Consider the following 14,418-nt stretch of genomic DNA (forward strand, 5'->3'; position numbering starts at 1 on the left):
GGCCTTGTTGGAGGAGGTTTCAAATGTTCAAGTCAGGCCCGTGTCTCCTTCTGCCTGAGGATCTGGATGTAGATTTCTCGACTACTGTCCAGCACCATGTCTGCCTGCATGCCTGTCATCATGATCTCCACCATGAGGATAATGGGCAGTGGACATGGTGACTCTTCACAGCAAAAGGACACTAAGACATCCTTGTCAGTGTCAATCAAGTGACGAGTTACATACCGATGCACTCGCCGCGGATATCCAGCTGGAAGCCCTTGTTGCACTCACAGCGGTAGCTTCCGGGAGTCGGAATGCAGCGCCCGTTTTGACAGAGATAGCGGACCAATTGGCAGTAGTCAGTAACGTTGAAAGGCAGCACCCCTAGAAGAACAGCATTGAACCCCATCAACATTCTTCCCATCAATGACATCAGCTCTTAATCTGCCAATAGTGAACGAGATACCAAGTCCTAAAGGAGGCACCACGTGGCAAGGGTGAGCCTTCAGAGAGCACACTGCCTGCCTCTCCTGACCCCAGCCACCTCGCTATGCTCAAACCTCCAGTTTGGGAAGTAACTAGGGCATCAAGGTGTTGGCAGTTATCTAAGTACTTTGTACACTAAATGACCTACGGTGTAATGCCGTGTATCTTCTGCCATTAGTTCATTCTCTGAATGTGACTTTAGTCTTCCCCATACCCCTCCCACATTTGATTGGGAATATCAATAACAACATGACATTCACCTCTAGGACAAACCAGACTTCCATTCTCATTAACAAAAACAGGGAACTCTAGAAACTTGTAAAACTATGCAAAAATTTTCATCTAACAATTGGCGAAAATATATTTAAAATGAAAAGGGACATGAGTCAAAAATATGACTTGCTAATGCAAGAGAAAGTGAGTAGGTGGCTTGTGAATTCTTACTTGGTGGTTCCCGCGACGCAGACGGATATGGATAATCTGGCGGTGGCCTAGGGACTGGTATCACAGGCCCAGGAGGAAAGCCAGGAGGAATGGGCTGAACCGGAGGAAGGGGGCCAATGGGTGGGGGAGGATACTCTGGTCTCCCGGGAATTACCAGAGGGACGGAGCACAGCTTGTTGAAATCCTCTGGAACAATACAATACAACAGGACACAGTCAGTAGAGCCGGAACTGCCATGAGACCAGAGAAGCCTTGTCTTTACGAAATCACGGTGCATTGGCCAATCGGAAAAAAATTTTTTCACTCATATTTTTAATATGTACACAATAACCACATTGAGACAATAATTAAAAATTTAAGTCAAGAAGAAGAAGGAGGAGGAGGAGGAGGAGGAGGAGGAGGAGGAGGAGGAGGAGGAGGAGGTCCAGAGCAGATACCATATGTTCCTTCCAAAATCTAGAAAGACATTCGTTTACACGTTGAAACCCAGCAGGAAAAATGTTAGGTGTCACTTTCTCCACCGGACCCAATGTGGCTGTCTCAGGGATCTAAAAAGCTCATCAGAAGGATCGTGTCCTTATTGGAGAGAAGTACGACATAAATAGATGGTAGTACTGTAATGAGACCCATTACACTAAAATCTCAATCACTTCAAAACTCACAGACTCACAAAATAAGGCCTAGCAAGACAACACAAAGAGCATTGCAGGAGTAGAAGTTCAAAGCCACCTTTGACCTTCTCACACTGGGCACCAGGCCAGCCTGTGCCTCCCACACGAGGGCCTACTCTCATTCGTTTTGGGGTTCTGTTGTTGTTTTGTTGTTTGGACCAGCAAATATCACCTGTGGCCATACTAACAAAAATATCCTAGACATTTTTCTCTACCCCCTCTCCAGCGATCGTCAGGTGAGCTGTACTTTGGGAAATGTATACAGCAGATCTCCCATTGCACACGTGGGAGGCTACCCCAACCATTCAATATGCAGAATGATCAGCTTTCTGTGGAAATTAAGGAGATATGACAGACAGATAGGAAGCTATGAAGGGAAACATTAGGACTTGGCAGAGGGAAGAGAAAAGTGGTGAATGTTAGGGAAAGGGAAGAAGTATGTGGTAGGACAGCTGGGCTTTATCGTTCTGAGCTGGTAAGAGCCACAGGAGAGCCACCAAGTCCCCATTGAAGAATAAGAGAAAACAAAGACTCCATGCTGCTTTACGGCAGTGAGAGAACTAAGTCACCAGCAGATCTAGAAACAAGCCTTTACCTGCGCACCATCTTGGGGATTCCTCCATGCACACTCTGCACATTTCTGGAATCTTGTTGATTTACCTGAGTATCATTTGGATCTGTACTGCACACACTGCCATGGGCTCAGAAGCGTTGCATGGGATATGCTATATAGAGATGCTATGGAGATGGACTCTTACCAGTCGATCTGATGGGACACATCTCGGGAGCGACAGTAACCCCTGGAGACCAGCACCGGCCAAGATCGCAACAGCACTGCATTTTGGTTATGGACTGTGGCAGCTGGTTAGAGCAGCGCCCGTTGGTCAGAGCCGTGTAGCAGTAACCAGGGCGAACATCTGAGAGAGAAACAAAAAAATACACACTTAATCTTTGTGATCATGCTTGGGACAACATTCCTCTGCCTCAAGACCTCCATGCCTCACCCTGGGGCTATGACAGGATGACCCATGAGTGTACACTCTAGAAAGGAAACTTTGAGCCCTCGAACATTCCGCTGGCCCAGTATGCAATCAGAAATGCCTTGTCTCACACCTAGCTCTTGCACACTGGGACATTTGGGCAAAACTCCACATTCCATACCCAAGGTAAGATGAAATGGTTTAAACCAATGTGTCATAGGAAAAAAAGACTAAGACAATTACCAGTGGTGACAGACAATTATTCATAAAGGCGCATCTCTATATTTAAGACAACTTGGGTTGTCTTTGTTTTAAATTATGCAATCCGAACTACTTTAGACAAACGTTTATATGAATGCATTTGTAAAAACATTAACTAGTTTTTAGTCTGAAATTGTGCTTCAGATTTGTGAGGCTGCATTTTGAAGGGAGAAGCCAATTTTCAGCCAGATCTAATGCTTATTAATCAGATTCCCTTTTGTCCTGAGGCTCTAAGTAATTTTTCAAAGGGTTAATCGTTAATAAATTCCAAAACATCATAGACTGCAAATTCTTAGTTCTATAGGGAATCAACAGTTCTAGATGAGTTCTTTTCATTTTGGCAGAAAAGTATCTTCTCAAAGCAGCATGGCGGGACACTCTTCTATAGATCACTTTTATTGGATTACATCATGTCTGACTGTCATGACAACAGCTTACACACTATGCTACAACTCTCAGCTACCAAAAAGAGCTCAGGGCACAGGAAAAGCTCCTGAGGTGTTCCTGGGAAGAGGAGACCATCTCAAGGGGCAAACACCTATTTCTATCTACACACAAGGCTCACCAAGGAAAATACATCCCCGTACAGTCATGTATTGAATCAAGTTGAGAAACTTAAGTCGTATCTGAAATATGCTTTTCACTTAACATACAATATGCAATAATGGATTTTGTAAAGTGAATCGTTTTGGCAGTCAAAACCCTTTAAGTCTGCATATTCAGCATCAAGCTTTGCCATAGAGGGTCGTCTGCACACACTTGTCTGAGACATTCTGAAGAACACAAAACCTTCGATGGTGTTACTGTTGAAATACTTAAAGATAAACATGCATAATTTAGGAACATTTACATTGTTTACTTTAAGCAAAGAAGGATAAGTCAAACCTAGATGAACCACAGAAAAAGACTAAGGGTCAGCATCACAGACACAACACAATTTCTGAGTGGTACGTATGACCACCGGCAAGTGCAGATGCAATTCCCAGAAAATGTTAATTCTGGTTCAGGTACCTCTGGGCAGACATCTCAGCAAGACTGGGTCATATTCCAGATAGAGCTAGCCTAGGGTGTGGACAAGCCTGTTCTGGGAAGCCGGAAGTGGGATACCTCTCTGTGAACATAGTGGAAAAATGGAAGTCCTACATTCTAACTTGAAAGGTTTCAAAGCTACTAATGTTTACATATTATGTTATTAAATATTTTGGGCACGGAACCCAAAGGCTATTAAGAATGGGCAGAGAACCCCAAGCCTGATTCGTATCCCAGCTGGTAGTCAAAACCCAATTGTAAACACTTGACCAAATTATGAAATGTGTACATATAATTTGCAGATGAATGGTTTCTCCTTCAGAGCAAAGTTGGGACCTACACTTGCCAATGGCAAACTTTTAACAGTCTAATGACTTATTTTGCAAATTAACTGATACCAAGTGGTTACAGATCTGGATGGCTAGCTTGTTAAATCAGTGAGTCAGAGACTCTTGGTCCTTGTAGTAAAATGGGGACAGTTGGGGTTGAAGTTACAAGCTGCCATCAGGTGATTTGCAGCCTTTGATTCACAAATGGCATCAGCAGAGGACTTGAGTTTGGCTCCCAGCACCTGTATTAGAAGGCTCACAACCTCCTGTTAATAACTTGAGCTTCAGGGACTCCAACACCATCTTTTGTACCTATGCTCACAAGTACACAAAGTCATATACACATATAATTAAAAATAGGCTAAATTAGTTTTTAAAAAGAATAAATTACACCTTCATTTAATTTTCTGTGTTTAGACAAGTAAAACACACAACATGTAAGAGAGGACCTGCTATTTGTGGAGGAGAGGGTATGCATGTGGGGTGTATGTGTACAAGTGTGTGTATGTGTGCATGTGGGGTATGTGTGTGTACAAGTGTGTGTGTATGTGTATGTGCGTGTATGTGTGTGCATGTGAGGTATGTGTGTGTGCATGTGGGGTGTGTGTGTGTGTGTGTATTGTCTTACCTGGAGCATGTATAAATGCAGGTACTGACATGCCTGCAGTTTGTGTGGAAACTTTGGACATAGATTGAAAATCACTAGTTTCCATGTCCTGGTGAAAAGTATCTGAGACGCTTAAGCAAGAATGTTACTTAATCAAATCGCTATTTTAGGAAGGTAAGTCGGACAAAGCAGAGTGCATGGAAGCCAGACCCATTAAAGGTTACTGCAAAATCTCAGACCTAGATTAACATAGATTCTGGAAAATGACTAAAGGTCGTCATGGAGAGACAGCGTGGCTAGACAAAGCACGATTGCACCTTAACTCACATCCACAAATCCAAAAACAAGAAAACAAGACACCTCTGCTAGCTAACAGGCACTTCATTCTTGAATGCATTTCCAAAAATGACTGGTCCCCTTAACAAACTTATTCAGAGAGATGTTCATTATGGATGGTGTATAAGAACTGTGCCTGGCATCTATAATTAAACCCACCTACACATCTGGTGCCATCAGGAGAGGTGTAAAAACCAGGGGGACATTTGCAGAAGTAACTGCTGACCGTGTTTGTACACTCCCCGCCATCACAGACTCCAGGAATAGTGCTGCACTCGTCAATATCTGCAATAGAAAAAGGAGTTCTTGTCACCTGGAGACCACAATATGAAATTTCATGGTTACAAAGATTCAGTTTTTCTGAAGTCAAGCCTACAGAAGCAGCTGCCTGCACCAAATAACAGCTGTCCAGAGAAGAGCCTATTTAGACAGACTTTCCCAAGGGACTTACCAAATTCAAGACAGGGAGCCAAATAAACTTGCCATCTCTAGAACAGAAACTAACGGTCTAATAGCATGCTAATATTCCAAATGCATTTGTCTTGAGAGCTTGCTCTCTCTTTCTTTGCATATTTTGTACTATACTAAACTCTTCCACTAATTACTCTATATGCTCCATCATCTTCTGTATTTGTTTTAAACAAATTTCCCACAGAGCAGACACTGTAATCCCTCAGAGAAGACCTCATGGCCTGAGCACTGATTGGGAGTTGCTGACCTGTGGTCACCAGACCAGGAGTAGGAAGTATCAACTTGGTTTCCCAAAGGCACATCCACATAACCACAGTGGTGCTCCAGTGTAGGGAGTGTGCACATGGTGAGTGATGTTCTAGTCAGCTTCCTCATGAAAGGACTGCCTGCCCCTGCTGTTGGAGATATGATCAGCAGACCTTTTGACTTTTGGTCCTGTCAGGGATCATGAAGCTGCACATAACTGCCTTGCCTGACGTCACATCCTGCCCAGGTACCCATATCCAATAGGAAGTCATGGAAGATGGACATCTCTAAAGGTGACTTGACTCCACGCCCCCTAGGTCACGTATGCCACACTGCCCTCTGTGGCCAATTGATGAGCTCGTGCAATCTCTCCTCACACTCCAGCCACTTCTCTCTCTTTCTCACACACTGATCACAAAGAAATGCCTTAATGAATATCTTCAATGCCACGGAAGCCAAAGGCAGTCAGCTGCTAGGGCTCGTTAAGGTAAAACAGGATGAGACAAATTGTCACACGCGGAGGTTTGAATTCCCTAATATTTCCTCCCCAGTGACCTGCTCTCCTTCTGCCCTTTACTACCCTGAAGCTCTTAGTTTCAAAGTTGCATAACTTCAGAATGATCACAGTTGGAGTTGTGATCTCATCAGTAGACAGTGGTAGAAGTGCCTGGTGGGAAGGGCTCTGTGCTGAGGGTTCCAACCAGAGTCACAGGCTACACCTCTTCCTCCTGGTTCAACATCTTAGAGGCTCCTACAACTCTGTGTTTATCTCATTTTACTAGAACCACAGGCATCCCAAGTAATAGAATCCAAAATGGGGACTTGAGCATGGTTTCCATAAATCAGTCTGTATCAGATGCCAGTCACAGAAATATAGCAGTTTGAAAAGCCTGCTGGGTGCAATGGGATATATATAATACAATATATGATACACGCACACATATATATTATATATCATATCATATCTATACATAAAGTATATTCTATACATGCATATAAAATGTAACATAATATTATATATATGTATATATGCATGTATGTATGAAATTATTGTGATAAAGAGAAGTCCCAAGCACTGTAACTCACATTATCAGGGAGTGCATGGATGTAGGGACCACATGGTAAAAATTATTTTGCCTTGTGCACTGCTTTTAAGCTTGCTAGAGGCCGGGCTGATGATAATCTAAATCCCCAAACATTAAAAGTTAATCATTAATTCAAGTGAGTTCTTCCAGATATAAAACGTAATCCCTTAACTACATATTTTTAATTCCTTAATTTCCTCCTACAGTAAACTTGGTTTCCAGAAGGGGTGGGCGCCTGGGCTCCTTCAGTTCAGGAGCTTTGTGGTCCTCAGAGAATCAAGCAAAGAAGCGCCTGTGAGCTCTGATCCTTTCTCAAATCATGGCTAGAAACTTCCATTTTTATCTTTTAAAATGTTTAAAATCTAATATTGAATCACTTTGGCTTATTAATTTACATTTTAACTGTTCTAAACTGCATATACTTGCTAAACCATAGTTTGTATGTTTTATTGAGGTTCTAGTAAAAGAAAGGGAGGATTCTGAAGAGGAAGCTCTGGGGGAAAGCACTTCAGGAAAGCAGCCTGCGATGGAGGAGAGGTGGATGTCATCTTAGGAATTTGCTAATACCCACTGGACTGAAGTGGCCTTTTTGTCTGTAAGATAATACAAGAACTACATAGTTTCTTCCTTTCTAAGTCAAGGGAAAACACACTGTAAATGGCAGCTACAGCATCAGTGACACGGCTCAGCAGGTAATGGCCCTTGCTGCCAAGCCTGACAACCCGAGGTTGATCCCTAGGGTCCACACAGTGGAAGGAAAGAGCCTACTCCTGCGAGCTGTCCTCAGACTCACATGTGTGCCATGGGTGCAGGACACATGCAGGCACACAAACCTTTCCTCTTGTTAAGTTGATTACCCCAGGCATTTCATGGCTTTCACAAAGCAGTCTCACAATGAGGGCACTACTATGCCAGACCCCCTTTCCCAGCGATGCAGAGGATTTGTTGTTCTCTTTGTGTTTGTGTGCTTGATCTGCTAGCATCCCTCCTTCGATCACAATGGACACTTGATGTTCAAGTGTTGTCATTCTCCTAGTGTGCTGCCCTAATTGGGATACAGTAAAGGAACTGAAGGAAGGAATCCAACCTGCAGAAGGTTCTGGGAAGACTTTCTGATGACATTTCTACCAGGGAAAGTCAGGTCAACTTTATTCCGACCAGTCCCAGGCCAGAGCACATATAGTAGCAACAAGAAAATATCCTATCTGATGTCAATTTGCATAGAAAAATAGAGACAGAAAAGCTACCACCTAAATTTAATATAACTCTAGACTGCAGAGGAAAGATGAGCTCTTGCCAAAGAGGTCTGTTCTCTGTCTTGCTATAGATTCCAATGTGAGGTTGAGAATTTGTTTTTATTGTCAGATATATTGATTCTCAGGTCAAATTTTTTTATTTGACACAAAGACATATCACAAAGTAGGTTTCTTAGGACTAATAAAAAATTGAGTTCCCTATTTTTTCAGTGTGAACATTATATCTGCATCTTCTGTGTGGTGCACATCCATGACTGTTTCTATTAGCTATTTTAATCAAGCAAGAAGCAAAAGGCAGAAAATCAATTTTCTGTTCAGGCGGGAAGTTACTCTCATTCTAAAAGACAAAACACAGGCTAGACAGGCCATATGGTCTTCATTGCCTTAAGTCTCGAAGCTGACTATATCTCTTTTGTTGCTCAATATAGTAAGCTGGGAAAAGCCTAAAAATGTCACACACAGACTGTTGTTAATGTGGACTCTGCATGCAAGAAACCTCATTACATTGACACAAAAGATACCATTAATAAGGCTGAATATCCATATGGGAATTTTTTTTGTCTTTTGGGTTTTTTTTGTTTTTGTTTTTGTTTTGTTTTGTTTTTTGAGACAGGGTTTCTCTGTATAGCCCTGGCTGTCCTGGAACTCACTCTGTAGACCAGGCTGGCCTCGAACTCAGAAATCCACCTGCCTCTGCCTCCCAAGTGCTGGGATTAAAGGTGTGCGCCACCACTGCCCGCTCATACTGGAATATTGTTAAATAGTTCCAAGCATTAGGAATTGGAATAGAGGCTGGGCGTGGAGGTCTTGTCTTTAGTCTCAGGACTCCAAGGACAGAAGCAGGAAGACCTCTGCCAATTATAGGCCAGCCTGGTCTATATAGCAAGTTTCAAGCTAGCCAGGACTACACAGAGAGCAGGGGTGGGAAAGAGAGGGGGGGAGGGAGGGAGAGAGAGGAGAGAGAGAGAGGAGAGAGGAGAGAGGGGAGAGAGGAGAGGGGATAGGGGAGAGGACAGAGGGGAGAGGGGATAGGAGAGAGGACAGAGGGAGGGAGAAAGGAGAGAGGAGAGAGGAGAGAGAGATCAATACAATCCAGTCAGCACCAGCATGAGTCAAAATGAAGTGGGAGCAGCTACCTGACCTAACGGCCTCACTCAGCATCCTCAAGACACTCCTAAAATTTACAATGTTGAAAAGCAGACAGACCTCTGGCCCTGTCAGCACCAATACTCTCTACTTCATCCTTATGTCTACAGTTTCTAAGATCCATCCCCCTAGAGAAAACAAGCCTTATTGTTCTTTAAAACATGAGATGTTTTTTATGATGCCTGGCTTCAGAAAGGAACTAAAACTGTCTCATGGTTCTACAGTTGAAATAACTGATATTTATATATATTATATATGATCTATTTTATATGTTATACAAATTTCATATATGATATTATAATTGATATTTTATGTAGGATATATTTATATATGATATATCATATATATGTACATATATTATATAAATAAAAATATATTCTCAATTGCAACAGGAATTATAAATTATGTCAAGTAATAATTTTAAAAACCACTGAAACCCTCAAAGGCAATTCTATGACAACTAGGTTATTCCATTCTGGGCAAGTCATATTAAATGTCTGGCTATAGTTCATTGATAGTACTTCACATCAGAAGCTGTCTTCTGTTGCTTTGATAGACTGGGAATTCACAAGGAGGTTAAGAACCCAAGGACAGATGTGTTCAACAAAAACCACAGATTTCTAACTGACACCTGAGGGTCCAGCTGGAGGATGGATGTCCAGGGGAAGGCCTTGTCTGAGCTTGACACAGATTGATTTTCGCTTGTTGCTCTAAGGCTGTCAGACAACACTCCATGGACTCTATGAACTCAGTAAGGAGACCTGAGAGCTGTCTACGTGTTTCTGGGACATTTGCATCTCAAACAAAAATCGTTGCCCTGGAAGCCAGCCTATTTCTGCATGTAGCAGCAATGCTAGATGTAAACATGTCCCCTGTGTATACATTTTAGAAGTCTATTCTACAAGCTAAGCACACATAGAAAAAAAATCACACCAGGCTGCATTTTTTCTTGGCTTTTCATCCAGTAGACATAGTTCAAGGTCCAGAAAAGAAAACCCTAAGCTCTAACTAAGAGCACAATGACGTATGTTAATACGTCTCACAGCCCCCTCAAAATTCTACATTTTAACTAGAACGTATCAGTGGTATAATTCTGAATGGTATCTAATAGTCAACTTTAAAGTCATGCCACCAAAGCTATACAAAACACACGTCTTGAACACTTTAACCAAATATCAGCCAAAAATATTTCATGTTTTACTAAATAATTTGATTCAGATGGGCCTCTAATTTTCTGTCTATGAAAGTAGAACATGCTGCAGAGGCTTTTCTGGTTCCATGGACCAAAGATGCATAATTTCTGTTAGACTGTCATATTTCCAGTCTCCTGGGAATGACAAACCCAGAAGGCCTAGAGTTTAATCTGTAAACAAGCCTGTTGCCGATGCCACCCTGTCTGCCCTCCCCATCCCTTAAGCTGCAAAACATGAGGTGGCTTACCTTCACATTTTTGTGACACTTCATTAAATTTGTGTCCAGCAGGGCATTTGCACTCAAAAGATCCAACGGTATTAATGCAATTTCCTCCTTGACACAGCCCCGGGATAGCCTGACATTCATCCACATCTATCAGATTTGGGAAGAGAGAAAGATATGTTGCAGAAGGAAACGTAATAGTTTCTCCACAATTATATTACCATATTTATGTCAAAGGCATCCACCACAACTTTTAGAATATGATGACATCAACCATTATAATACATTATGTAAATAGCTAAGTTCTTAGTCAATAACGCTCAACAGAGAGCTCTGTCTTTCCACAGGCAGAGGAGACCATTCTACTAAATCCAGGGCTTTATCATACACAGCCAAGTAGAACATACAATGATTAAAATGACCATTTTTACTGTGTCATTTTCACCTTCAGATTGGCAATAATAATCAAAAGTATCTAAGACATCCTTCGAAGACAAAATGTGATACATGTCTATAATAAAGCTATTTTGAAGTGTTACAGTGACTGATAAAGGTAACACAGAATCACTGAGCTGGCCATATGGAAGCTAGTGTCTTCATATGCATTTCCCTTCTATCCTCTGGAAAATTGTCTTGTGGAGGGAAAGTTTTTCAGGGCCAGAAATGAGAGCTGTTCTGGGAAATGTGTGGGTTTAACTGTAGACCCACCCACAAGAACGTGTACTAGGGAGGACCTTTGAAAGCTCAGATCATGTCCCTCCCCATTACTGCTAAGTCAGAGAAAGCCCATGACTGTCCACTAGTCTATTCCTCCCTCCCTCCCTCCCGCCTTCCTCTTTCCCCTTCCTCTCCAGGTTTCCTCAGATACACCACAGATATGCCTGCCTTCGAGTGTTGTAATTGTGGACCCTATTTCTGGAGTATTCTCCCTGTCAGAGTCACATGGTTCATTCTGACTCACCTTTTAGTCTCTACTACAATGCCACTTTGTTCTGGCTAATGTGATAGCAACATCCAGCCCCTGGTTCTCACCACCAACCATCCTAATAATGAATTTGTTTTATTCTTCAACAACATGGGCTTCCCCACAGCAGGCTCAATCCACCTTGCTCAATGCCCTATCTAAGAACCTAGAGACCAGCCTCTGGTTCTATGCATAGTCCTAAATTAACCTTTCCAACAGAAACCTCCTCATCCACGGTGTTGGCCTGGATTCCACTGTGAAGTTAATACATACAAGTGTATTCTCTCAGTTTCTGCATTTGGAAAAATCCTGATTCCATAAAGAGCCCCAACAGGAGTTAAGTTTCTTTGTCTTAGACTATCTTGTAGACATCAGTGAGCACAGTACCCACTCTAGGTCCTGATGGCAGGAGAAGCAACAGAGCAAGTGACACTTCCAGGCTCCTACCCTACGCTGTGGGGAAAAGTCACCCCACAATTAAAGGAGAACCAGAGGAGAAATTTTTGTTTGGGAATAGAAGTGTCACTGTTTTAATGGAATGTCCTGACCCACAAATGACTGTATTGAAACAATTGTGATTATATTCTACAGCTGGTTTCATTTTTGTTTTAGATCAGGGCTTTCTGAATGTTTATTAAAACATGACTTGAAATCACAATGTTACAGGCAGAGAGACAACTCTAGATAGTCTTGTTGATCAGGAGTTTGAGCCAACAGGAAATGTATATGAAGGCAGTTCCCCATTGACCATGAGCTCCCAGACTATGCCTATACATCCGTGTCTAACAATACATTTACCCACAGCCTGCATCTTCCCAAGGGCTAAAAGCATCAGTGAGAGGACACCCTGGCCACATACAACACTTCGAGAGAATCTCCTCCAGCGAAAGGAGAAATTCTTTTTGCAAGTGACCATATAAGCTGCTATTTTGAAGTCATGGGTTTTTGCCAAACGAATGTTTAGTCTTCCCTACCTAGGTGTTGATGAGCAGTCACGAAGGGACAGGAAGCAAATTTGGGGAAAATCCAGACTGTATGAGATGACTAGCAAGTTGAGGAGAGTCTGCCTTCCCTCTCTCCTTCCCTTTCTCATTATTCTGCTGGTCCCCAAGCCTCTGACAGGAAGCTGGGAAGTCGATCAGCCTCTCTAGTCACTGTCAACAGCTCATGGCTATTAGCAACTTCAGAACACAATGACCAACAATTTCCTCAAAACTCAAGGAGACTTTCTAAGAAGGAGGGAAAAAAGACATCAAAGAAGACCTCTCTGCTCCTATCCATCCTTTGCAATTCTAGGATTTTAAAACAGCATCTTCTGGCTGCTCCTGACATTTAGAGGAACACCTCCAAGGGCATGCAGAGGAGTCATGTCTGGAAGCCAGGCACAATCAATTTAGTGCGGCCCACCGCACACACAGATGAGAGCAGCTCAAATCCTGCTTTCCTGAATCCCGACCTTCAGAATGAACACAAGGAACAGAGCCAAACTACTACCTAGCTGCCTCAGAAAAAGCATATTTTGTGAATTTTATGAAAATACTGCAGTTGTCTAAAAAAAGCACTGCAGACGTCTAAAGGAAGCAGAGATAGCCTGGGAGTTCTCAGGCCCATCAGTTTAGAGTGGAGCTGCCTCTGTTTACGTCCTCCTCTTCCCTGCCAGACATCCAGACAATGGAAGAATTTACACAGCTGGGGGAGCAGAGGCAAAGCCAAAACCAGAATTCTAGGGGAGGACAGAAGAGTACTAAGACAACATCTGGGGGCATTTAAAACACTGAATCCAATTCTAGTTTATTTCTGACTTGTTAAAAACAAACAAACAAACAAACAAGCAAGGCATAATGTAGCATGTCAAATGTCTAGAGGAACAATTTTTTTAGGTCAGTTAAGTGCAACCTGGAGCCCAGGCCTCTAAGAGTTTCAAATGAAGAGAAAACAACAACTACTACCTTGTTCGCTGTGTTTCTACAAGGCAGCACCATGAGGTACAGCTTCACCCCCACACAGTTGCTATTCCTGAGCCAGATGCTCATGGAACCACTCCTGGGCCAGAGGGCCTGCTGGCAAGACAGACTTAGCAAACCTCCTGGCCTCCAAGAATCAGGCTACTGAGGCTTCAGCGGTACCCTGAGGCAGGGGATGGGAGTTCTCAGCAGCTGAGCTGTACCCTCAGGCTGGGACTCGGGCATTTTCCGCAGCTGGGGCGTGGCCCTCCATCGAACAGGACTGTACCTTGTTATTCCAGCTGCCTTACCTTGACAAGCTCCAGTGCGGATGTTGGGAATGAAGCCCCGGCGACAGGGGTGAGGCTGGGCAGGACACATCTCACAGGGGTGGCCCCAGGCTCTGCCTACTGTGGCACAGCAGAGTGTTTTGGTGCAGACAATCCCGCTGAGCTGTCCCTGGCACATCTGGTTGCTTACCACAGTGAAACACGGGCCTGTTCTGTAATCTGAAAGTAAAGAATAAGAGACCTGTCAAAGTCCAGAGAAGAAAGGCCCAGCACACAGAGGGGCAGCTGGGCCCCATCCTGCTCAGCTTCAAGTTCAGACAAGAACTTCCGGCAGCTCCCACATCATTGACTCTGTGTAAAGCCTGAATGGACCTTTCCACCCCTGACTCCCATTTTTCTCACCTACAAAGGAGGGGAAAACATTGGTTACTGTCCACATCGAAGATGCCCTTGTTAGGACCAGATGAATTTAAGGA

At 43.1% G+C, this 14,418-nt stretch overlaps 1 protein-coding gene across 1 annotated transcript in view; it reads right to left on the minus strand.

Annotated features, from left to right (window-relative positions):
• Fbn1 (fibrillin 1) overlaps window positions 1-14,418 on the minus strand; it is a 198,915-nt gene that overhangs the window by 88,599 nt on the left and 95,898 nt on the right. The window contains exons 7-12 of the mRNA XM_052183469.1: window positions 13,964-14,161; window positions 10,770-10,895; window positions 5,285-5,410; window positions 2,342-2,500; window positions 913-1,098; window positions 226-366 (exon numbers count right to left, since the gene is read on the minus strand). Coding sequence (XP_052039429.1) covers window positions 226-366; window positions 913-1,098; window positions 2,342-2,500; window positions 5,285-5,410; window positions 10,770-10,895; window positions 13,964-14,161 — 936 coding nt within the window. The remainder of the gene's footprint in view (window positions 1-225; window positions 367-912; window positions 1,099-2,341; window positions 2,501-5,284; window positions 5,411-10,769; window positions 10,896-13,963; window positions 14,162-14,418) is intronic.

This window comes from Apodemus sylvaticus, chromosome 5, assembly GCF_947179515.1.
Source record: "Apodemus sylvaticus chromosome 5, mApoSyl1.1, whole genome shotgun sequence".
NCBI classification, from domain to species: Eukaryota; Metazoa; Chordata; class Mammalia; order Rodentia; family Muridae; genus Apodemus; species Apodemus sylvaticus.